The sequence below is a fragment of the Podarcis tiliguerta genome (genome assembly GCF_965153285.1).
Source record: "Podarcis tiliguerta genome assembly, chromosome: 6".
Lineage (NCBI taxonomy): Eukaryota > Metazoa > Chordata > Lepidosauria > Squamata > Lacertidae > Podarcis > Podarcis tiliguerta.
In genome coordinates, this window is record NC_139539.1 from 18373810 (window position 1) to 18398699 (window position 24890).

Sequence of the window (24890 nt, forward strand, 5' to 3'; positions counted from 1 at the left end):
ATGAGAGAAAGTACAGAACTACATAATTTTGTTTCCATATAATTCACGCTGCTGCAAATATGTTGGACCCAGGATTCAAAGGCAGAAATGTAAGTGATGATAACATTGCTTCTGCATTTGACTGGACTACAAAACACACAGCACGCTTAGGGCTTGATTTTGGGACGGTACTTTCAGATGTTGCAGAGTACAGAACATCTCCAGGTATTTGGCCAAGAAATGTAGTTTGGGATTCTGCCAAGCATACCACTCTTGCAGCATGGTGGCAAAGCTTTTTGTACAACACAGCCCCTGGTACCTCTTGCTTCTGCAGCAGGCGAAAGATGTGGGTGTGGAAATACACCAAATCAAGAAATAAACTGACGCAAACAGTAGAGGTCTGGTTCAATCTAGGGATTTTTAGAAGTCCATTGTAAATATGGTGATGAATATGAAGAAACAGAAACAGATAGTGATAGCTTTGAAAAGAGTCTGATTACATTTCATGTAATGTTCATTGAGTTTTGTTCCACCTTCCTTCCTTTTCTCACCTCTTTTTATGTCTGCTTGACACTCTGGAGGAATGGAGAAGACACAATAGTTTTCAGAATAAGTAATAATTAGTTTTACTCTACGCAAGTGATGGGATTGAGAATTAGGAGAAATCTGTTTTGCTTATGGGACGTGGGTGGCGCTGTGGGTTAAACCACAGAGCCTAGGACTTGCCGATCAGAAGGTCGGCGGTTCGAATCCCCGCGATGGGGTGAGATCCCGTTGCTTGGTCCCTGCTCCTGCCAACCTAGCAGTTTGAAAGCACATCAAAGTGCAAGTAGATAAATACCTCCGGCGGGAAGGTAAACGGCGTTTTCGTGCGCTGCTCTAGTTCGCCAGAAGTGGCTTAGGTGTGCTGGCCACATGACCCAGAAGCTATACGCCGGCTCCCTTGGCCAATAAAGCAAGATGAGCGCTGCAACCCCAGAGTCGGCCACGACTGGGCATAATGGTCAGGGGTCCCTTTACCTTTGCCTTTATTTTGCTTATGCAAAGGAGTTCTTTGTTAAAAATACGTGCTCCTGAAATGAAGTTGAATGAATTTGGTTTCCCGTTCTTTTATATTCGGCTTGCTGTGGCAATTTCTGAAATACCTTAATCAAGCACTTAAAGATTGCTCCTTTAACAGTTTGTAATGTTTCAGGTATAATATGAAATGCTTATAAAAAGAAAAAGTAATCCATATAGGGCCTGAACAACTTTGCTAAGCACTGCCATGCAACTTGTATATTTAGGCTGGTTCGTAAGTGATATAATGAAGCTACACTTTCATTTAAGATTTACAAGCTCACCCAGTCCAACTGACCATTGAACAGTTTTGGCTGTGGCTGGCTTTAGTCCAACTCTTACCTAAGTAGGCAATAGTTGTTAATGTCTACATAAGGTCAGAAATCATTACTATGTAAACAGTTTAGCATATGATAGATTATTTTATCAAAGCGTCACTATGAAAATATTAACAACTTTGTATTTGTTGAAATTGGTTCTTTTTTTTGCAGGCAATACCATTTATCTAATTGCACTACTATTGTGAGTATTACTAATGTAAGCAGAATGCCTACCAAGAGGCAAAAGTAAATGACTTCTAATTACATATGTGCAATGCAATCCTATGCATGTTTGCTATTAGCAAGAGCCGGTTGTTGTGTGATAAGAGTGTCAGACTTAGGACCTGGGAGAGTTTCAAATCCCCACTTAGCTATGAAGCTCCTTATGTGATCTTGGACTAGTTACTGCTTCTCACCCTGGCCTACTTTACAGGGTTGTTGTGTGGATTAAATGAGGAGGGGGAGAACCATGCAATGCCACATTGAACTCCCTGGAGAAAAAAGTGGGATATAAAGACAAGAAACAAGCAAGACTTACTCCCAAGTGTATTTAGGATTTCATCCTCAAAGTTATGTACAGAATCAAATTACAAACAATATAAAACATTCAAAGACAAAAACACATAGTGAAAACAGCATTTAATTCCCACATGTTCATAGTTTCATCTGGTTTGGTGAGAATGCATGAAAACTGGGAGTTTTTGATTCTTTAAGTAGTGATCAGGTCCCCACCCGCCATATGGAATTGATTGATTGATTGATTGATTGTAACCTGAATTACAAAATTGAGAAACAAAATTGGTGACAGAGACCATGCATTTGGCACCAGTAAACCTCTTGTGAGAGGCTGTTCATAACTTTGGTGCCACCACCAAAGAAGGCCCTAGTTGCCAGCCACCTCACTTCATTTGGGAGAGTCCCTCAGAGCAGCATGTCTGACTAAGATCTTAAGGATTGGGTAGGTATATTTGAGAAAAGGATGATATTTCAAGCAGCCTGGCTGTTAGGCATTACAGCAGGGATGGGGAACCTTTGGCTCCCTAGATGTTAGATTACCACTGCCATTATTCCTGGCTGTTGAATACATTGGCTGGGGTTGATGGGAGCTGGAGTTCCATAACATCTAGAGGCCCACAGATTCCTCACCCCTGCTTTAAGGGCTTTGAAGGTTAAAACCAGTTCTTAAAAACAGGACCCACAAACTGACTACAAGACATTGCAGCTGGCAGAGCAAAGGGAAAATCTACTGTCTTGTGACTTTGAGCAAGTTGCTCAGTTTCGGTTTCCCCTTTTGTAAATGAAAGAGCTCTATACAGGAATAAATATACCGTAAGTGGAGATCTGCAAACACTTGTATATTTTTGTGTTTACAGGCCCACTTGTTCCCGGCTATACGGACCTAGATTTGAAACAATAAAAACTGCTAGCACATTTGCAAAGCTAAGCAGAGACTGGTATGGTTTCAAATTAGATGGAGGTCTGTTTGTTAGAGATTCCTGCATTGCCCGGGGGGGTGGACTAGATGACCCTTGGAGATACCTCCCAACTCTACAATTCTGTGATTCTAGGAAGGTACTAATTTCCACTCGTTGCTTCAACGTTTTCAAAATAATTGTCTCCCTGACCTCTCTTAAAGACAGTATGTGGAATCCAGTTGGTGCCCTTGTACGCATGGAAGGGCTTTTGGTTCAGTGGAGGCATCTATTAATGGAATATGTCAGGGCGCCTTCTGCCAAGTTTCCCTTGCCTGTGACTCCGCAGTGCCACCGCCCCTGCAAATCAGCACCACAGAGTTGGGGGGAGCAACCCAGAACATGTTGGGAGGTGGTATGGAGAGCAGCAGGGGAATGGGGGAAATCAGCAGAAATCTCCTGTGCTCTCCTGTTAGCTGGATCACCTCTGCTGGATCAAAAGCCTTTCTGTGAATGCAAGATTACAGATTGGACTCCTCCCAGTGGGAACTAATTGGACCTGGATAGTGCCAGAACAACATTTTAAATAGGAATTGAATTGAAACTTTAGGTGGTTTCTTGAGAAATCATTTAGTATATGGCCTTGTAGCTGTTATAACTACCCGTCTTAAAAACAGCTCCATTTTCCCTCGGTGTTGTGTGATGATTGTGTTTTAAAGCTTTTCTGACCAGGAATATTCCATGACTGACAAGTAGCTGAACCAAGCTATTACCCAAGATGCTTCAGATTCTCAGAACTATTTCAGACAATGCAGCCTACCTACCTGAGGCTTCTATTTTGTTAAATTGATCTGATTTTTTTAAGTGCAATTTTTTTTAAAAAAAGATTTTCCTTCTGTTGTTTTTTAAAAATTATTATTAATTATAATAAGGTCCCGGGATGGGTTACAACAATGAAAAATACAGTTTAAAGTGGTTTAAAAACATGCAATTAAACAATTGCAAAAAAGTAGGGTTAGTCCTGAAAATAAACATCTCAGGTGTCAAAAGCCAGGGTAAAGAGGAGCATCTTCAGCATTGCCAGACACTCCTCTGGGGGAAGGAGTCCTCCAGTTTTGAGGCTGCCACAGGGAATGCTCTCGTTAGGACTACCACCATCTTGAGGGTGCCAGAACCACCACTGCCATTTTTAGTACCTGAGATGGTCTGTAAAGAAGGAGGCTACTTTTAATGAACCATCTCATTTAGATCTATGGAGACATCCTTGCTACAATCCATTATCTGAAGTTGTCTTTGAAAATATACATTAGATCATGTCTAACTGCAAAAATAATGTTGAAACGTATAAATTAATGGTGGTTGATGTGCTGAATATTGCCAATTCAAGAAACTTTCGAATCTGCCTTGTACTTTTAAGACCATTGATCCATCTAGCCCAGTATTTCCTTGCTCTGATTGACTGTAGTTCTCTTTGTTTTTCCCCAGTCACTGCTACCTGAAATTCTTTAAGAGGAGATGCTAGAGTTATCTGCCCAGCACTAGCCATAACCTAGAATAGATGGCTTGAAGAAAGACTGGCACTTCTTTTCAGTACAGAGATAATGATCTGCTGATAGATCTAGCCCAGAATTCTCTACTCTGACTGGTAGCATCTCTCCAAAGACCAAAGTCAGTAGAGCATGAGACTCTTAATCTCAGGGTTGTGGGTTAAGTCCCACATTGGGCAAAAGATTCCTGCATTGCAGGGGGTTGGACTCGATGACTACAATTCTTTGATTATGCTCATGGTGGTATCAGGACTCAGCTATGCAACTCAGGGTTGTGGCCCCTTCCATCTGCACAATCCTATGATTGTTAGCTCTGCTTACCTCAGATCCTATGTGCCGTTAGAGAGCTTTCACACAAATTTGACTAAAGTTAAATACTGTAAATTTGTGTAGCTCTTTCAGTAGCATTACCTAGAAAATAGGAAATTGAATGGGTTTTTATGGAGCAATGGGGACTACAATTCTATTATTTCTACCAGTTGACTTTATCACTGGGAATTTTGATGACCCCCATTCTCAAACCTTAATACTTCTCAGCATTAGCAGATACTGACCCTCAATATTTATTTCTCATTGGGTATTTTTTAGAGACTATTCAGTCCTCAGATGAGGTGGGTAGGCTTCTTAGTCTTTTCCATACACCTCTTCAGATGAATCAGTTTCTCCTTGGGTAAGGTGTGTATTGTTTCAAACATTCTCTTTGAATTAATGAGAAAAGAAATTGCATTAGAAAACTATCACAGAGGAGAGAAGATTTCACTGAAATTCTCATGGGCAGTGGGTGTAGGGATTTTGTTAAACTTGCCTGTTATCTGAGTTGGCCAAAGGGTGTTAGTGTCATTCTACAAATCATCTATCCAGTACAGTGGTACCTCGGGTTAAGTACTTAATTCGTTCCGGAGGTCCATTCTTAACCTGAAACTGTTCTTAACCTGAAGCACCACTTTAGCTAATGGGGCCTCCTGCTGCTGCCGTGCCGCCGGAGCACGATTTCTGTTCTCATCCTGAAGCAAAGTTCTTAACCTGAAGCACTATTTCTGGGTTAGCGGAGTCTGTAACCTGAAGTGTATGTAACCTGAAGCGTATGTAACCTGAGGTACCACTGTATGATGGTAGTTTTCTTTTAAATCCTTTCCCTTATTCCCCCCCCCCCATTTTTACTACCAAGGCTCATTAATGAGATACCTAATGAGCTTTGTATCATAACCTCCATATTTTTTCTGATGTGGCTGTAGCCTCTTTTAAATCCTCTTCAGAATATTTGTATTTAGGATATTTGTCTCTCTCAACATCACTTAGACCAGGGATTTCCAGCCCAGCAAGCTCCGGGTTGCAGGCCTTTGTGCGTTTTTGCTGGGGTGGAGGGGCTTGAAATATAATAATAATAATAATAATAATAATAATAATAATAATAGGCACTTCCTATTATGATGGGAGAGGTGCATGTTTGGTTTTGTAAATGTGAACATAAAAAAGAGCCTATGGGATCAGGTCAATGATCTATCTAGTCATTGTGGGAAACCCACAAGCAGAATTTGAGCACAAGAGCACTCTCCCCTCCTGTGGTGAAGTGTATGTGTGAGAGAGATACTTGTGTGTCTGTGGTGTGTATACAGTTAGCATGTGTGAGGAGTGGGTTAGCCACCTTGTGCTTTTTTCCCCCTCCTGGGGAATGCTCCCTGATATTAGACAGCAACGGACAGCATCAGCGTGTGGATCTGGGTATAATCAATATTGTGTGATTGCCACAGTCAGGATGAGCAGGACACTGATGACATCTCACAGGAAGCATGAGGTGGGGCAGCAGCAGCAGCAATGACTGGACTCTCTCTAGTTTTCTGTTACGCTACCCCCATCCCCAGCAGTCACAGCGCTACCTTCCAATTCAAAATGTACCTGCTGATCCCAAAAGATTGGCGACCCGGTAAGCCTGTCCGATTGTTGCTCAGCTCTCCCTTCCCTGCTAATCCCTTTCTTTATCTTGCTTACATTACCTGTGCCTGGAGTTCAGTTCCAGGCTTGGTAACAAACAACTATTGAGGGCATTTCTTCTTCACCAGCCAGTTTGTTTGACCATGAAGGCCGCATCAAAGTGTATTAAATAAATATTTGAGAAGAATTGGGAGTCTAATAATTCTGCTGTTGGTTCAATTCTTCAAGAGCATTCGCAAAGCAAGATCAGAATTCTAAGCAGAGAATGCATTGTATTACTTTCAGAGAAGAGTTGATTCCAGGCAGTCAATGTAGCGCAAGATTTTGGGTTCTAGATTGGAATTTTAACAGGACCTGTAGTGAAGAAATGTGCACAGGACGAGCAGTTATTTCATTTGCTTCAAGGCTAAGCTGGGTCCAGTATGGTTTCAAGTTGGGTTGGGGACCGCATGTTGAGATTCCTGCATTGCAGGGTGTTTGCTAGATGACCATAGGGGTCTCTTCTGTGATTCTATTATTGCTTTGTAACTCATCTTTTCCAGTTGCACTTTGTGAATATAGGTCATATTGAACCATTCTAATTCAGTGAAACCAGCCACCTTCTTCACAAGTGAACTTGTATCATTATTAGCAAAATGCTCCATGAAGGTAAAGATGCTTCTATCTCCAGTTGTGCAGAGATGAAAATCACAGTACAGTGGTACCTCAGGTTACGGACGCTTCAGGTTACAGATGCTTCAGGTTACAGACTCCGCTAACCCAGAAATAGTACCTCAGGTTAAGAACTTTGCTTCAGGATGAGAACAGAAATCATGCTCTGGCAGCGCGGTGGCAGTGGGTGGCCCCATTAGCTAAAGTGGTACCTCAGGTTAAGAACAGATTCAGGTTAAGAACGGACCTCCAGAGCGAATTAAGTTCTTAACCCGAGGTACCACTGTACTCACAACCAGAATGAGACGTGCACTAAAATCTTTAATCCTCTGAATGCTATGAAGTGATCATATGCCCTCATAACTTTTTGTGAGCACAAAAATAAAGCAGCTCCTTTTTTCACTGACTCCAACATCTTAAGTTGGTTGTTTTTTTAAAAGCATTTGGCCTTTGTTAATCAGATCACTATGCATGTGGTTGCTCACTTCTTATCCAGATGGTCAATGTGTTTGTGAATTACAGACAGATCAAGAACATTAATACGTTCTCACAAAAATGAAATGTTCATGTGCAAGTGTATAATCTTTTAATTGCGGTAGAATTATAATAAGGTAGAGCTGATACTTATACTGTGAATGGGAAACACTTTTGTATTCCATGGGAACCTGCTTCATTAGGCAATCGGTTGCACAATATTTTTTTCCAGAGCGGCCACTTGTAAACATGTGGTGACAGCTTTTTTTGGAGGGGGGAGAGGTTTGAGTCCTTCAGTTTTGCAGGATAGAATCCCAAACAAAAATTTAAAAATCCTAAAACGAGGGTTGGGGGAGAAAAAGTTACTACAATTTTGCTGATAAGTACAAAATCTACCAGACAACTAAACATTTACTGGAGTGTTCAGAAGCTCAGATAGTCAGAATTCTCCTGCCAAGTGTGGATTTTGTGCTTCACAACTATGCAGGTTTCTAAGCTACCTTATTTAGTGTGGTCTCGTTCTGAATGTCTGTTTCTTCCCTGGCCAAACATGTTCTTGGAAGTGACCTGTTTTGTATGAAGATGCCCTAAATACTGGTCATGCATTAGTGTTGTTGCGTTAGGTGAAAACACTTGAGGGAGGTGGAGCAGAGGCAGCGAGGAGTCTGACTTACTGAGAGTTTCAAAGGGCAGATGAAGAGGACTGCAGTTGATCCCGGGGCTTGAGACCCCCACCCCCCACCCCTGCTCTACAAAGACCAGTAGCTACAACTGGTTTAAAAACAAAGTTCACCAGAACTTGCTAGTGTTTAAACAATGCACTTTGCTGAGTTGTCTGGAAAGCAGAGGGCATCTAACAGGAGTGAGGGCAGGAGTGGGCATACATCTGCCTAGCAGGTGGTTCTAGCTTGAGGCAAGCTGCTTTTCAAAATAAGCACTTCTTCATGGTTTGAATGAACCAGATTCTGCAGGTGCATTGTGGAAGGTCTTAGTGTTTGCAACCTAGTATAAAATATCTCCTACATGCCCCAGGCAAAACTTTCAATCCTGCCAGCTATAAGAATGAAATTACAAGGGCAGCACAGAGGTGGCTTGTTCATAAACACACACAGTCAGATACATAATGGACAGCCCTTTGGCTTTTAAAAATCGATCCTCATCAATTGTACTAAAATAGGGGTAGGGACACGGGTGGCGCTGTGGGTAAAACCTCAGTGCCTAGGGCTTGCCGATCGCATGGTCGGCGGTTTGAATCCCCGCGGCGGGGTGAGCTCCCGTCTTTCGGTCCCAGCTCCTTCCCACCTAGCAGTTCGAAAGCACCCTTAAGTGCAAGTAGATAAATAGGTACCGCTTTATAGCGGGAAGGTAAACGGCGTTTCCGTGTGCTGCGCTGGTGCTGGCTCGCCAGCTGCAGCTTCGTCACGCTGGCCACGTGACCCGGAAGTGTCTCCAGACAGCGCTGGCCCCCCGGCCTCTTAAGTGAGATGGGCGCACAACCCTAGAGTCGGACACAACTGGCCCGTAAAGGGCAGGGGTACCTTTACCTTTAGGGGTGGGCAATTTCCTTGTCCCCAAAGACTGCATGCCATGGTGGGCTATGGGCCACATGGCTGTAGTAGGCATGGCCTGGGCTCCCCCCACCCACATACTCCCCAGCTTAGTCTCTCGTATTTATCCTTCCCCCCCAGTGGAAAGAGAGAGAGAGAGGTTTAAGCCTTCTCTCCTGGAGCACTGAGATCCAATAACATCTTCCTCCCTGCTGCAAGCTGCTGGGAATATTTCATCTGTGCAGTGAGAAAAGGAGGGCACATATGTTGGGAATTCAGGGAGCAAGCCATTGTGTGCATCTTGCACATCCTGGATTATTTGCACTGGAAACAGCTATGCAGGAGGGGTGGGGGCAAGGGAGGTTGAATCAGCTGGGGAGGGAGCCAGAGGCTGCAGATTGCTCATGTGCCATTATGAGACTCTTTGAATGTAGTGGGTGGAATTCAGTGTCACGCTCCTCTAACCATTCTCTCCTCTGCACTGAGCTGGGGGCAAATTTTTTTCGGGGGGTGTTGGGGGAAGAGCGGGAGGGGGCAGCCCTGTTGTACAAGTGGAAGTCCTTGAGCAGTGCTTCCACTGATAGGGCTGGTTGGGTGAATTCCACCCAGAATGTTTGTTGGGAGACTAGTTCATGGGTGACACAGGCATATGAACATTAGTGATGAAGTGTATAATGTATTGCAAGTCAGGTACAATAAGAGGGTTGGCTGGTTTGTTGCATGGTAGAAACAAAATATATTTGTTTCTCCACTTAATATGAACCAAAAGAAAGACTTGGGTTCTGCTCTTTCAACTTTTGAATGTTTATTGGCCTTGTGTGTTAATTCTGAATTTTCTGTTAGCAATTCGGAGGGCAAACAGTCCCAATTTTGATAATAGAATATACATTTTTATTCTTCTGAGGATACGAATTTTCTAGAATTGGTTTTTGCTTCATTTGTAATTTTATGCACAACCCTAAGTACAAACAGCAGATTGTAAATCGCCATCCTCCAGCTACTGTCATAATTATGGTAAGTGGTGAACTCTTAACACAGAAAGTCTATTGTGTGTGCTTATTCATACCTGATATTGATCAAATACCTTCTCAATTTCCTTATAATCGCATTAAGACATAAGGTCCACTAAGGAGCAGTTTAATGTTATTACAGTGGTACCTCGGGTTACGTACTTAATTCGTGCCAGAGGTCCGTTCTTAACCCGAAACCATTCTTAACCTGAGGTGCACTTTCGCTAATGGGGCCTCCCACTGCTGCCGGCACACAATTTCCATTCTCATCCTGGGGCAAAGTTTGTAACCCGAGGTACTACTTCCGGGTTAGCGGAGTTTGTAACCCGAAGCTTTTGTAACCCGAGGTGTTTGTAACTCAAGGTATCACTGTACATTCTTCAAATGCATCATTCTATGGGCTCATAGAAGGATATTTTAACAACTTTAGCAGTTGTCATATGCTTGGGACAGCTGATGCATTTATTTATTTTCTCTCCTGCCCTTCCTTAGAAAGGAGCCCAGGCTATCAAAACAGGTAAAAAAAACCCCACAAAATATTTTAATAAGAATCACATCTCCTCACTGCTAGATAACTTCAAGAGTTCCAGGCACAATATATTTCAGCAGCCAAATGCTAGGGTACAATTGCAAGAATGTTTAAAACTCTGCCCAAAGTGAGAATTAAGATTCAGCCACTGCTTTAAGTTGTAAGTATTGCCAGGATACTGATGCAAGCAGTTGAAATACAGATTTAAGGTTCTGATGGAGTTTGAAAAAGCCAAGTTGTTGATTAGTTATGAGAATGCTGTATGGGTTATGGGAGTGGAGTGGGATGTGTACATAGGGGTGAGTACTGCTGCAGTTTTTGTGTGTGTGTGTGTGTGTGTGTGTGTGTGTGTGTGTGTGTTGCACTATTAAGAAATAAGTTTCAATAAACTTGGTAATTTGAAATCCCTGGAATTTGTCATACTGGTTTCTAAACAAGACTTAGAAGAATGAGCTGAATTCACAGTCATTTGGATTTTGAGGTTCAAACGCTTTGTTGTTTGGTTGTTGCTTTGATCTTCTAGGTAGTATTCTCTTGAGCTCATTGTTGAGCTGAGCATATTTATCAGTCAGACTCCTAGCCTGCCTGCCATTCTTCGTTGCGTGCCCATAGCCCCGCTTCCTTCATGCACTAGACTGAAAAACCGAACTCTGCAATTTCACTGAGCTAACGCAGCCTGTTGACGAAGAGGGTAATGGTGTGAGCAATGGCTGATTTATGTGTTCTTCATGAAAACTATATCATGACATAGAAAATGACATAGAAAAGAGTTAATGTCGGGCCCCAGCCATTCTGTTTGCCACGGCGAGTGTGGGACTCCACCGAGGCGCATGTGACAAGGGGCCGCAACTTCCTTGCAACTTCAGACCTGCAGAAGTAGGCTGAGATCATCCTGGCCATTGCTTAGCTGTCCTTTCCACCTTCCCAGCTCCAAAGTTGGCCAAGGCTTGTACATCAGCTGTCTGGAGTCATGCAGGCAACAAAACAGGCAATATCCTAAAATCGGACAGTCTTGTATTTTACAGGGCAGACAAGGGAAGGGTTCAGGGGAAAGGGTGGGATATGAATTGAATTATTATTAATTCTGAAGGTACATTTAATTCTTTCTCCCCATTGACCCTTTCTCTTGGGAAAGGTGAGTTGTGTGTTGGGAACCTTTTCCCCTTCCCTCCAGAAAGGCCACTCTCCTCAAGCCAGCAAACTCCCATTTCTAAGGGAGAAGAGCTGGTGATTACATTTTTTGGCTTTTATACTTTTCCAATAAGACATTGGGCTGGGGTCATCTACTAAGTCGGGCTCTGAGGGGAGGGTGAACTCCCAGAAAGAGTGCACTGCAATGCTTGCACTGACGTTCCCCTTAGCACAACATTGAATTCCATCCTTTGTAGTTGTCTTTAATTTATGTGTATTGTATGGCCAGCAAAGCCAGCCAAAAACTGTAGACCTTTTGTTAGAGTAGCATCTTTTGTTGGGATGAATTTGACTTTTCCACATGAGAGCGGGTATGCAACTATTGGTCATAAAGTTGGATGTGTGTGTCCAAATCTGGACACTATATTCTCTGTTCCTGTAAGGTGTTTTGTTTTTTAAAAACTTTTTCTAAAGTTTACTTACCTGGCTCAACTTTGAAAACAAGATGGCTGAACAACTCAGTTTATTTTGAACTGCCTAGAATCTGAGGGATATAACGTGCATAAATGTAAATAGAAAACTGAGTGATAACAGACTTTTTGATCTGAATTCAAGTGCTTTGGGACAAAATGTTTTCAGTAAATTATTTTCTCCCCCTCCCTCTTCTCTCCCCCCTCCCAGTAGAAACTATGTTCCAACTTCCTGTCAACAACCTTGGCAGTTTAAGAAAAGCCCGGAAAACTGTGAAAAAAATACTAAGTGACATTGGTTTGGAATACTGTAAAGAGCATATAGAAGTAAGTACAATCTTCCGTTGAACTCTTGGGTTGCAGTTTAAATTGAAGGGCTGTATCTTCTGTTGGGAATATTATAAACTGAAATTTCTGGAGAACAGTGATTGACTGGTATTACAAAAGTGGCATGAGTTTTTCACTTCTTGGCGGTACTCACTTATCAAGCCAAAAACTGTGATTATCTGCTTGGCTGCCACCCCACAAGGGAGTCATCTACTGAGAGACAGAGAGACATGGAGCTTTCCCACCTAACCACTCCTTGGTATCTTTGTGGGAAAGGTTGGGGTTGGCTGGTTTAAGTCTGTGCCACCAAGACACACTGGTTGGCCTCTGGATGGAGAACTTCTGTCACATGCTGCACTTGTTATAGGGAGATGATGATGATGATAATTTTTTTATTTGTACCCCGCCCATCTGGCTGGGTTTCCCCAGCCACTCTGGGTGGCTTCCAAAAAAAAAAAAAATTAAAATACTGTAATACATCAAACATTAAAAGCTTCCCTAAATAGGGCTGCCTTCAGATGTCTTCCAAAAGTCTGGTAGTTGTTCTTCTCTTTGACATCTGGTGGGAGGGCGTTCCACAGGGCGGGCGCCACTACCGAGAAGGCCCTCTGCCTGGTTCCCTGTAGCTTTGCTTCTCGCAATGAGGGAACCGCCAGAAGCCCTCGGTGCTGGACCTCAGTGTCCGAGCAGAACCACGGGGCTGGAGACGCTGCTCCAGAGATGCCTCGTAGGTAAGAGGTCCAAGGAGTGTTGCTGAAGAAACTCCCAAGGAGTTGTTTCAAGGCAAAAGGATGATCTCTCTGTGTTAAGTATCACAGCATTAACTGTGATTCTTTGAGTACCTGTGCCTCAAACTGCTTCTCCCTCTGCAGTGGAGAACCTCTTCTGCCTCCTGAAGGGTGGAAATCCAACCGTGAAACTGAGGTGGTACGGCTAGCAGGCAGGAAAGGAGAGGGAGAAAACGGAAGATGCTACAGAATACTTCTTATTGCAAGCCCAACACGTTTTGGAAAACCTTGCTGGAGGGCATGTTTTTATCAACAGTTCTGACACACCAGGGGTTACTGCAGTATCCTTTGTATGTTAGAACTGTTGCTAAAATCTGCCCTTGAGAAATGATTTTTTTTCCAAAATGCATTGGGCTAAAAATGAATCCTGTCTTGTAGCCCTTCGAGTCTCCCCATCTCTTTTTTTTGTTTCCTGAATTGTGAATCTGACTTATGCATTTCAAAACCGTGAAGCTGCAATACTAGATTCTCTTCTTTAGCTGCTACCAAAGTTTTAGATTACTTCAATTAAATGGGTGCGTGCACTTTTTGCATATAACCAACAAAATGGATTGATGTTAATGCCCAATTTATCAGCAATAAAATAAACAACAGTGCACACTGTGTCTGTTTAGTGTTCACAACTGCAGCACTTAGAAGCAGCTATGATTGATTTCATTGGGACCAATTTAAGCATGAAATACTTTGAAAACTGGACAAGTTATTCCACAATAAATTTGTCGGTCTTCAATGTGCCACATGGCTCTTGCTTTTTGACAAACGCTAAATGCATATTTTGAAAAATGTGGGCTGAAATTTCATGTTATCTGTGATTTTTCACACAAACGTTTCTATTTTTTCTGGTCTGGTATATAGATTCTGCTCCTGCGCAGGACAGATCTAGGAGGATTCTAGCCCTCTAGCCAGGCAACTAGTGCTCATGCCTTCTCCTTTTGAGAAGGATTGGCAGTGAGAGCAGCTTCATGCCCTGTGATCTTCTGGAGAGCATTCTCAGTAAGGTTCCCACTGAACCTAGCTTTTTAGAGACTACTCTTTCCGTTTCTACGCCTTTTACTTTAAAGTACAAATAGCCTGTCGGCACACAAACTACCGTACTTTTTCGTCTATTAGATTCCCCCATATATAAGACTCCCCCTTATTTTGGGGGAGCTGCAGGCAGGAAACCCTCCCTAGATTGTTTCCTGCGCACAACAGCATCAAGGGAAGTTGTGCCCCAGCCAGCCAGCACCCCCAGATGGCTCCCCGCGTGCAGCAGCATCTCCCCCCCCCCCAATGCCACTGTCCGTGTCAGTTTTTTGACATGATTTTTGTGTCAAAAAACCTCGTCCAATACACAGAAAAATACTGTAATCTATGCTCCTGCAAGTACTTCCTTGCTCATATGGTCTGGCAAGCTCATTCCATCGAATAATTTTTCATATGTGATTATCTGTGTGACTTATAGATTGCATAAAAAAATTAAACGGACTTCGTAGGGGAAGCGAACAGGGGCCAGACAAATTTAAGCAATTTAAAGTCATCTTCATTTCAAAGGAATGTTAAGTACCTGTCTTCTATTGAAGTGGTTGTATCATGCCCTTAATTAGTAAAAAAATAATAAGTGCATTAATTAGTAAAAATTATACTCCCTGGGAAGTTTTCTGTTAATGAGCCCTTTTATTTGCAATTTTTGGTACCTTAATAATTCTTCTTGAATTTTCAAGATCTAAAGAAATGAATAGGCAATCATTCTGTGGTTTGTTATTTCTATTTATGCTTTTGTCAATCTTCCACTGTTGCAGGATTTTAAGCAGTTTGAACCCAATGACTTCTATCTGAAAAACACTACATGGGAAGATGTTGGATTGTGGGATCCTTCACTTACAAAAAATCAGGTTGGTAATAATGTGGTAAAATGACCTTAAATCTGAAACCAATTAAGTTTGGAATCGTGTTTTTATGACAAACGTTAAGTGCTTTGCAACCTAAATTATATCTGTTTACGAAAGTAATAATTCCCACTGATTTCAGTGAGATTTATTGCAAGATGTGTGTGCATAGGATTACAGCCCAGATGTCAGCAGAGGTGGGACAGAAGAAAAAGAGTGTTGTAGTATTATGGGGACTGCACTGTGGTGTCTGGAAACTGCAGATGCTGATTGGGTCTGTTAAAATCTTTTGCACTTGAGTTTGGCAGTGAGTGTACTCCTGAATATGACTTAGTTGGATATTATCAACATATCAAATAAATTTAAACTTAACTAGCAAATCTGGTGTCCCAAATTTTAAGATAAGCAGAATTGAGAAAGAACTGACAGCAGGTAGTTCAACTCTGATATACTACCAAAACATTGTTAAAGAAACTTAACAATGGTTTGGTGGGTCTGAATTGACAAAGCATAGTGTATACAGTGAGGGGGGGAAAGTATTTGATCCCCTGCTAAATTTGCCCGTTTGCCCTCTTACGAAGAAATAACCAGTCCATAATTTTAATGGTGGGTGTATTGTAGCTGTGAGAGACAAAATAACAACAGGAAAACCCCCAGAAACCCAGAAGACAAAAGTCAGAGATTGATGTGCATTATAATGAGTGAAATAAGTATTTGATCCCCTATCAACCAGCCAGATGTCAGGCTACCTGGTATCTTCACTGTATGTAACGAGCTGAGAGTAGAAGCACCTGCTGTAAGGGAGAGGTCTTACCTGTAATCCCACCTCGTTACAGTACCTGTACAAAAGAGACCTGTCGACCGAAGCAATCAATCCAGCAGATTCCCAAGTAGCCACCATGACCAAGACCAAAGAGCTGTCCAAGGATGTCAGGGACAAGATTGTAGACCTGCACAAGGCTGGACTGGGCTACAAGACTATTGCCAAGCAGCTTGGTGAGAAGGTGACAACAGTTGGTGCAATCATTCGCAAATGGAAGAAACACAAAATAACCGTCAACCTCCCTCGGTCTGGGGCTCCATGCAAGATCACATCTCGTGGAGTTGAAATGATCATGAGCAAGGTGATGAAGCAGCCCAGAACTACACGGGGGGGAACTTGTCAATGATCTCAGGGCAGCTGGGACCATAGTCTAAGGTTATCAGATTTTTTCCAATAAATCTGGGGACGCAAATAAATTAATATAGTATAATATAATTAATATAATATAATTAATATAATATATATTTTTTAAAAAAGGAAAAAAACATTTTAAAAAATTAAGAAAAAAAGTCAACAGCACAGATCAAAGTTTGCTTTAAAACTGAGCTGGCGAGGAGGTCCTCTCTGAGAGTGTGCAGACAGCACCCAGTGTGGATCCCGAGATGCAGCTGAGCCTCCTGCTCGCAGAGGGGCTGCCCCAAAGCTCCCAGCCACCGTCGGCTGAAGTGATCCAGTGTTCCCTGCTGCCCCAAAGCTTTTGCACGAACACCCCCACCCCACACCGCTTCTTTCTCTTTCTCTCCCCAGCCCACCTCCCTCCCCCCATCCCTCCTCCTGTCCTCCCCAAAGCCGTGCAGCCGCAAGCAGCTCAAATGGAGTGGAATATGGCCAGTGGTGGCAGATTGAGCCTTTAGATTATCTCCTTCACATTTGGTACCTAGGTAAAGGTAAAGGGACCCCTGACCATTAGGTCCAGTCGTGGCCGACTCTGGGGTTGCGGCGCTCATCTCGCTTTATTGGCCAAGGGAGCCGGCGTACAGCTTCCAGGTCATGTGGCCAGCATGACTAAGCTGCTTCTGGTGAACCAGATCAGCACACGGAAACACCGTTTACCTTCCCGCCAGAGCGGTACCTATTTATCTACTTGCACTTTGATGTGCTTTCGAAGTGCTAGGTTGGCAGGAGCAGGGACCGAGCAACAGGAGCTCACCCCGTCGCAGGGTTTCGAACCGCCGACCTTCTGATTGGCAAGTCTCTAATCTGCTTTTATTTGCCAGAAGCCCCCCTCCCACTAGCTTGGGTGAGTGGGTGGTGGCGGTGAGGAGGCAGAAGTAGTGGGGTGGTGAAGAAGAGAATATATGTGTGTGCACGCCCCCCTATTTTTTTGGCTGCTGCCACTTCTCTACTTGATATGTTTAAATGATTAGCTGAGGCCAGGGGTGGGTAGAAGAGAGAGAAAGAGGGAGTGGAGATTGGCGGAAGAGGTGGAAGCGGGAGGTGGCTCCAGTTCAGAACTAGTGGAGAGTCTGTGTCAGGACTTCGCAATCCCCAGTCACACACAGAGAGAGGTGCATGAGCGAAAGGGAGCTGGCAATACAATTCACTGGGATTTTTCTTTTTTCTTCTAAGTGCGATTTCACTTGCCCCCTGCCCTCCTTTCCCTCTCTGTTTCTCTTTCTTTCTCTCTCCATTGCTTTGAGTGCGACCAGCTTTGTTCTTGATCTCCATTCACGGGGCCGCAGCAGCAGCAGCGTCAAGGACAGGGGAGAAGCAAGGAGGGTGGGGCGAAGCTTGAAGAAGGGTTGGAACTGGATCCTGCCATAGTCCAGGATGCCATCCAGGGAGATGTAAATGAGGCCAACGGAGAGAAAGGGGGCTTTTCTTTCCGATTTTTCCTCTCTCGCACGTGTGCCTGTGCTTTGCAATCACAGCGCCTTCTCCCCACTTCGCCTCCCTGCCAAACAATTGAGTTGATGCCGGCTGCTCCTGTTGGCGTCGTTGTTTCCTGGGGACATTTAATGAAATCTGGGGATATTCCAGGGGTGGAATTGGTCTGGGGAAACATTTGCAAATCTGGGGACTGTACCCAGGAACTGGGGACGTCAGGTAACCCTACCATAGTCACCATGGAAACAGTTGGTAGCACACTACGCCGTGAAGGACAAGAGATCTTGCAGAGCCCACAAGGTCCCCTTGCTCAAGACAGCACATGTACAGTCCCGTCTGCAGTTTGCCAATGCACATCTGAATGACCCAGAGAACTGGGTGAAAGTGTTGTGGTCAGATGAGACCAAAATCGAGCTCCTTGACATCAACTCAACTTGCCGTGTTTGGAGGAGGAGGAATGCTGCCTACGACCCCAAGAACACCATCCCCACTGTCAAACATGGAGGGGGACATATTAAGCTTTGGGGGTGTTTTTCTGCTAAGGGGCAGGACATGTTCACTACATCAAAGGGACGATGGACGGGCCATTATCGTCAAATCTTGGGGGAGCACTTCCTTCCCTCAGCCAGGGCATTGGAAATGGGTCGAGGATGAGTATTCCAGCATGACAATGACCCAAAATGCATGGCCAAGGCAACAAAGGAGTGGCTCCAGAAGAAGCACATTAAGGTCCTGGAGTGGCCTAGCCAGTCTCCAGACCTTAATCCCCTTGAAAATCTGTGGAGGGAGTTGAAGGTTCGAGTAGCTACAAATCAGGCTTGAAATCTTACTGACTTGGAGAGGATCTGCAAAGAGGAGTGGGGCAAAATACCTCCTGAGATGTGTGCAAACCTGGTGGCCACCTGCAAGAAACATCTGAAATCTAATTGCCAACAAGGGTTTTGCCACGAAGTACTATAAGTCATCTTTTGCAAAGGGATCAAATACTTATTTCACTCATTATAATGCACACCAATCTTTGACTTTTGTCTTCTGGGTTTCTGGGGGCTTTCCTGCTGTTATTCTGTCTCTCACAGCTACAATAAACCTACCATTAAAATTATGGACTGGTCATTTTTTCATCAGAGGGCAAATGGGCAAATTTAGCAGGGGGTCAAATACTTTCCCCCCTCATTGTAATAGACAACAAACTGGTAAACCATAATTTAGTTTGCAAAGCATAAACTATGGTTTAGCATGATTAGTGAATTGACAGACCATAGTTATGGCCTTTTGTTTTCCTTGCAGAAGCTGCTGCACGATAGAGAGGAGTGAATCTGTGATTTATGAAACTAAGAGGGCAGAAAATGAAAGCAGTCTAGCAGCCTTGAATTATGGTTTGGCTGTTGTGTGTTTGGAGTCTCAAAACAGTGATTTGAGTTACACACTAAATTTAGCACAAACCATGGTTTGGTGTCTGAAGTGTCAGGATATATTTACCGGAGAAATCAGAGTTTATCTAGTTACAGAGAGTATCAGATTGAAAGTTTGGAAACTTCGATAAAGCCATAATTAGATGTTGTACCAATACAGAGATTCTAAAAAGAATTTGCGCATGCTTAAGTATTTTATCACTGCTTGAGAATCTGGTATACGCTGATGAATCACTGGACTGGTTCAGATATAGTGGGAAACTGCGCTTTCATGTTATGAGAACACGTGGTGGCACAGCTTAGATTTCTATGCTCTCCCATTACTTCTCTAAGGAAATGGAAAGCTGCTTTCGTTCTTGAGCTCAATAGAAGCCATGTCCTGGTGTTTTTACTGTTGTGCATGCTAACACTTATGTGTGAGAGAATAAGAGCACCCTTACAAGCCCTACTTCCTCTGAAGCATAACTTTTTTTCAAGTCTTCCACAAGTTGGGAGGATCAAGTTCTGAAACCAGGAGCCTCCTTTACTTCTGGAGGCTCCTTACACAATTTAAAACTCTTAGTTTGAAAGTGATGTGGCTCTGTGAAGCTTTCAGTCTCCTCAGGCACAAAGTTGTAGGAGAAGGGGGGACAGAAGCATGCAGCCCAAAGGTCACTGCAGCTTGTTCTCTTAATGGGAAACCATGGTTTGTAGCATATGCTAGCCCTACTCAGAGTAGACCCATTGAAGTTAATGAACATGGCTAAGTTAGGTTCATTATTTTCAGTAGGTCTACTCTGAGTAGCACCAGCATAGGATACAACCCATGGCTTCCTATTACGTCTTAAACAGGCAGCTGTCTTGGTTTGTAATGCTTGATTTGCAGGGGCTGAATGATCAAAAATAAGGAAGATGTATTTCTGTGGTCTAGGACTAGTCTTCTTTCTTAAAGACTTTCTATGAATTGCCTGATATTTGCCAGATTAAAAAAAAGAACGTTAAATGGATGATAGTTTCATAAGTTTGCCTTGAGGCTGTGATCCATTGAGTCAGAAGGATTGGGAATGGGAATGCAAATCAAATGCAGTTTTTCTGATACTTAAGTTTCTTTTTTTTTGTTTTGTTTTTAAGGACTACCGGACAAAACCCTTTTGCTGCAGTGCATGTCCATTTTCTTCAAAGTTCTTTTCTGCCTACAAAAGTCACTTCCGGAATGTTCATAGTGAAGACTTTGAAAACAGGATCCTTCTCAATTGCCCCTACTGTACTTTCAATGCAGACAAAAAGACTCTGGAAACGCATATTAAAATATTTCATGCTCCAAATGCCAATACACCAAGTGGAGGCATCAGCACTTTTAAAGATAAAAACAAGCATGATAGCCTTAAACCTAAGCAGGCTGACAGTGTAGAACAAGCTGTTTATTACTGTAAGAAGTGCACTTACCGAGATCCTCTCTACGAAATAGTTAGAAAGCACATTTACAGGGAACATTTTCAGCATGTTGCTGCACCTTATATAGCAAAGGGAAGTGAGAAGTCACTCAATGGGATTGTACCCTTAAGTTCCCGAGAAGAGGGCATGATTCACTGCAAACGCTGCCTTTTTATGCCGAAGTCGTATGAAGCTTTAGTACAGCATGTTATTGAAGACCACGAGCGTATAGGATACCAAGTGACAGCAATGATAGGGCATACAAATGTGGTAGTTCCAAGATCCAAACCTTTAATGCTAATTGCTCCAAAACCACAGGATAAAAAGCCTATGGGACTTCCTCAGAGGATGGGTGCCCTGTCCCCTGGCAATGTCCGGTCTCTTCCATCACAGCAAATGATGAACCGACTGAATATACCAAAGCCTACGTTAAATTCTGGAGGAGTAAATATGATGTCCAACGTCCATTTGCAACCGAACAACTATGGTGTGAAATCGGTACCGCCAAGTTACGTTGGTCACACGGGAGGAAGGCTAAGTTTAACAGGTAGTTCTCCAGTTTCCCTATCCCAGCAGTCTCAATCAATGAAGCAGTATTCCCCAAGTGGAAACGGGCGACCTTACCCTCTTGGAGGGGAACCAAGATCGCAGGCGACAGCAAGGTACTCTCTTTCGTCTGCCAACTCATCTTCACTTTCATCAGGCTCACTGAAATCAACATCATTAGGTCAGTCTCAGGCAGCATCCAGAATATTAACCCAGTCCACACCCAAGCCTCTTGCCGTTGGCCCTATATGTACCACTTCCGCCAATACTTCATCAACTCAGAAATGGAAGATTTGTACAATCTGCAATGAGCTCTTCCCTGAAAACGTGTACAGTGTTCATTTTGAGAAAGAGCACAAGGCTGAAAAGGTGCCCGCAGTTGCTAACTACATCATGAAAATACATAATTTTACTAGCAAATGTTTATACTGTAATCGCTACTTGCCTACTGACACGCTGCTCAACCACATGTTAATCCATGGTCTATCCTGTCCCTACTGCCGCTCAACGTTCAATGATGTTGAGAAGATGGCTGCTCACATGCGAATGGTTCATGTCGATGAAGAAATGGGGCCCAAAACTGATTCCACGTTAACGTTTGATTTGACGTTGCAGCAGGGTAGTCACACCAATATACACTTGCTTGTAACTACCTACAACTTGAGAGATGCCCCTGCCGAATCTGTCGCTTACCATGCTCAAAATACCGCTCCAGTTCCTCCAAAACCACAGCCAAAAATTCAGGAGAAGACAGATGTACCTGTAAAAAGTTCTCCTCAAGCAGCAGTCCCCTACAAAAAGGATGTGGGGAAAACCCTTTGCCCTTTGTGCTTTTCAATCCTGAAAGGACCCATTTCTGATGCACTGGCACACCACTTAAGGGAGAGACATCAAGTTATTCAAACAGTTCATCCGGTAGAGAAAAAGCTTACATACAAATGTATTCATTGCCTTGGAGTGTACACGAGTAACATGACTGCCTCAACTATAACCCTGCACCTTGTCCACTGCAGGGGTGTGGGGAAGACTCAGAACGGTCAAGACAAAGGTAATGTTCCTTCCCGACTAAACCAGTCTCCAGGCGCAGGACCTGTGAAACGTACTTATGAACACATGGAATTCTCTCTGCTGAAGAAAAGAAAAATGGATGACGACGATTCCCCTTCCGTCTTTGAGGAGAAGCCTGAAGAACCTGTAGTGCTGGCTTTAGATCCCAAGGGTCATGAAGATGATTCTTACGAAGCTAGAAAAACATTTCTCACCAAGTATTTCAATAAGCAACCGTATCCCAGTCGGAGGGAGATTGAAAAGTTAGCTGCCAGTCTCTGGCTTTGGAAATCCGACATTGCTTCACACTTCAGCAACAAAAGAAAGAAATGCGTTAGAGATTGCGAAAGGTATAAACTGGGTGTCTTGCTAGGTTTCAACATGAAAGAACTGAACAAGGTTAAACACGAAATGGATTTTGATGCCGAGTGGTTGTTTGAGAACCACGACGATGAGAATTCCAGAGTCAACCCTAGCAAAACTGTTGATAAAAAGATAAACCTAGAGAAAGATAATGAAAGTTCCTCAGACAGTTTTGAGAACATAGAACAGGAGTTCAACGAAAGCAATAGTCCATTTGCAGAATCTGTGTCTAACTCTGGTCGCAAAGCATCTATTAATAGTATAAATGAGACACCGGATGAAAGCATATCTAAGGAGACAACTGAAGAAGCCACTTTGGAGTCTCCAGAAAAAATAGACCAAAAGGAGGATGGAGACCCCAAATACAAGGAGAGTAGCTCTGCAGAAGAACCAACAAAGCTGGTAGCTGAAGTTTCAGACAGTGAAGGTGACCAAGAAGATCAAGATGATCCCATTGAATGGAAAGTAGAAGCATCGCCGTCTGAAAGCGTACCTGGTTCTCAGCAAGTGTCTGACTTTGAAGATAATACATCTGAAGTGAAACCAGAAACGTGGACGGATGAATCATCTCAAAGTGAAGATGCTACTAATAGTAAACCAGTTGCAGAAACGAAAGGTGCTGCCTCTGAGAGTGACGAAGAACAGTCAAAGTGGAAGAATAGTTCCTATGGAAAAGTGGGGGAGTTTTGGTCCAAGGACCAGTCACAGTGGAAAAATGCAACAGAAATCGAAGAGAGCTTGTCAAATCAGCAGATGGAGTGGCAGAACAGCACAATTGACAGCGAGGACGGAGAACAGTTTGACAGTGTGACTGATGGGGTTACGGAATCGATGCACAGCACCCTAACTGGGGTAGAGCTGAGTAGTCAGCAAGCATAAGCTGTTAACTCGAGACTCCATATCTTCCACTTGACAACCGTCTAAACATTTTCATTTCAGAAGGACTGCTAAGTTCATTGTAAACTGGTACTGCCTTTTGAATGCAAGGTCACCTGGTTAGTGGCTGCGAGGCTGCCATGCCGATTCCAGTTCTTATTTCAAAGTATGCTGTTGGCAAATCTCACTTGAGAGTATCTGCTGTGACGAGCACAGTAACTTAATGTGAAAATGGATATGTTGGTGGCTTCCAGTTGCTCACTGAAGAAAAGCAAAGGTTTTATTTTATTGGCATTTTCAACATATTTCACTCTGTATATGTTCAGCTGTATGTCTTTTTAAACATTACCCTTTTTCACATGGTAGTTTTAGGGCCAACATATGAGCTACCAATTCAATGTGTATAGTAGGACTCTGGGGAAATTGTTTTTTTCATGTATCATTCTGAATAGTTGAAATGTATATTTGTACAGTCTTTTAGACCTATTCAAGTGATGCTTATGCTATTGTTCTTGTGTACCCATCATAGATTTGGTTCTTTTTTTCCTTTTTTTTAGTGTTGCCCTGCTGTGTAATAAATGCTGTATCTAGTTTACCTAGCAAAAAGCTTGAAACTGCTATAGTAAGAATTTTGACAGACTTAGTTTTTGCACATAACCTTGTACAATCTCAAAACAGAGGCCAGCAACATAAAAGTATATCTGGACTCTATTGTATTATAGAATTTTCTTGTTCTTGAATATCCTTGACATTACAACTGATGACTATGTATTTCAGAGCCATTTTCTGAAATCTTTTAAGCTAAAAAAAAAAAATCACATGCAAGAAACAAGTTTGCAGCTACTAATTTTGACACCTTTTAGATCTGTATAAAAGTGTACTGTGTTAAAGCAGCATACGGAAATGAGTGCTGCATTTTTGGATATTTAGTTTTATCTTTAGTTAACACCAACATGGTGTTGTATTCATTTATACCATCTAATATATGACACATTGTTGTAGTATGGATAATTTGTGATCTTTATTTCCCCTTTGTATTCATTTAAGCATCTAAATAAATTGCTGTATTGTGCTTAATGTAAACATTTGCTTTATTACAAGGTCTGCATCCCTCATTCTAAAAACTCTGCTTCATTATGTTGGCTTTTGTTGAAAGGAAGCAATCTTGGATGATGATGCCTTGAGAAAACGAAAAGATTTCTGCTGGAGCAGTCTCATACAAATCACAATAGGTGGCCTATATGAACACGAATCCTATGGAGCCTCAATCAAGTAATAGACAAATACAAATGTAAAAGACTATATAGGTTAACTGCTGTGCAAATATGCAGCACAGCCAATTTAAAGTTGAGCATTTTAAAGTCCCATTGGTTTCTGTGGGGAAGTTAAATGTATACTTAAAGATGGGGCAGATGAGCAACATGAGGATAAATTAAGGTAGCAGTGAACATTCTAACTTTGGAAAGTGTTCATATATCACATATTTCTAATATAATTCATGCATTTATCAGCAAATGTTAAAAGTAATATACCAGAGGC

At 42.8% G+C, this 24890-nt stretch overlaps 1 protein-coding gene across 16 annotated transcripts in view; it reads left to right on the forward strand.

Moving 5' to 3' along the window:
• Positions 1-24434, forward strand: part of ADNP (activity dependent neuroprotector homeobox) — a 44236-nt gene extending 19802 nt beyond the window's left edge. For 4 of the 16 annotated variants that reach the window (XM_083446750.1, XM_083446749.1, XM_083446751.1 and 1 more), the window contains 4 exons: positions 12273-12388; positions 14958-15050; positions 15881-16168; positions 20217-24434. In XM_083446750.1, the coding sequence (XP_083302876.1) occupies positions 12281-12388; positions 14958-15050; positions 15881-16168; positions 20217-23354 (3627 nt within the window). In that variant the 5' untranslated portion in view covers positions 12273-12280 and the 3' untranslated portion in view covers positions 23355-24434. Of the gene's footprint in view, positions 1-7943; positions 10791-10832; positions 12389-14957; positions 15051-15880; positions 16169-20216 lie in introns of those variants that run through there. The other 12 variants (XM_083446752.1, XM_083446753.1, XM_083446748.1 and 9 more) reach the window with 6 other exon arrangements.
• The last annotated feature ends 456 nt before the right edge of the window (positions 24435-24890 follow it).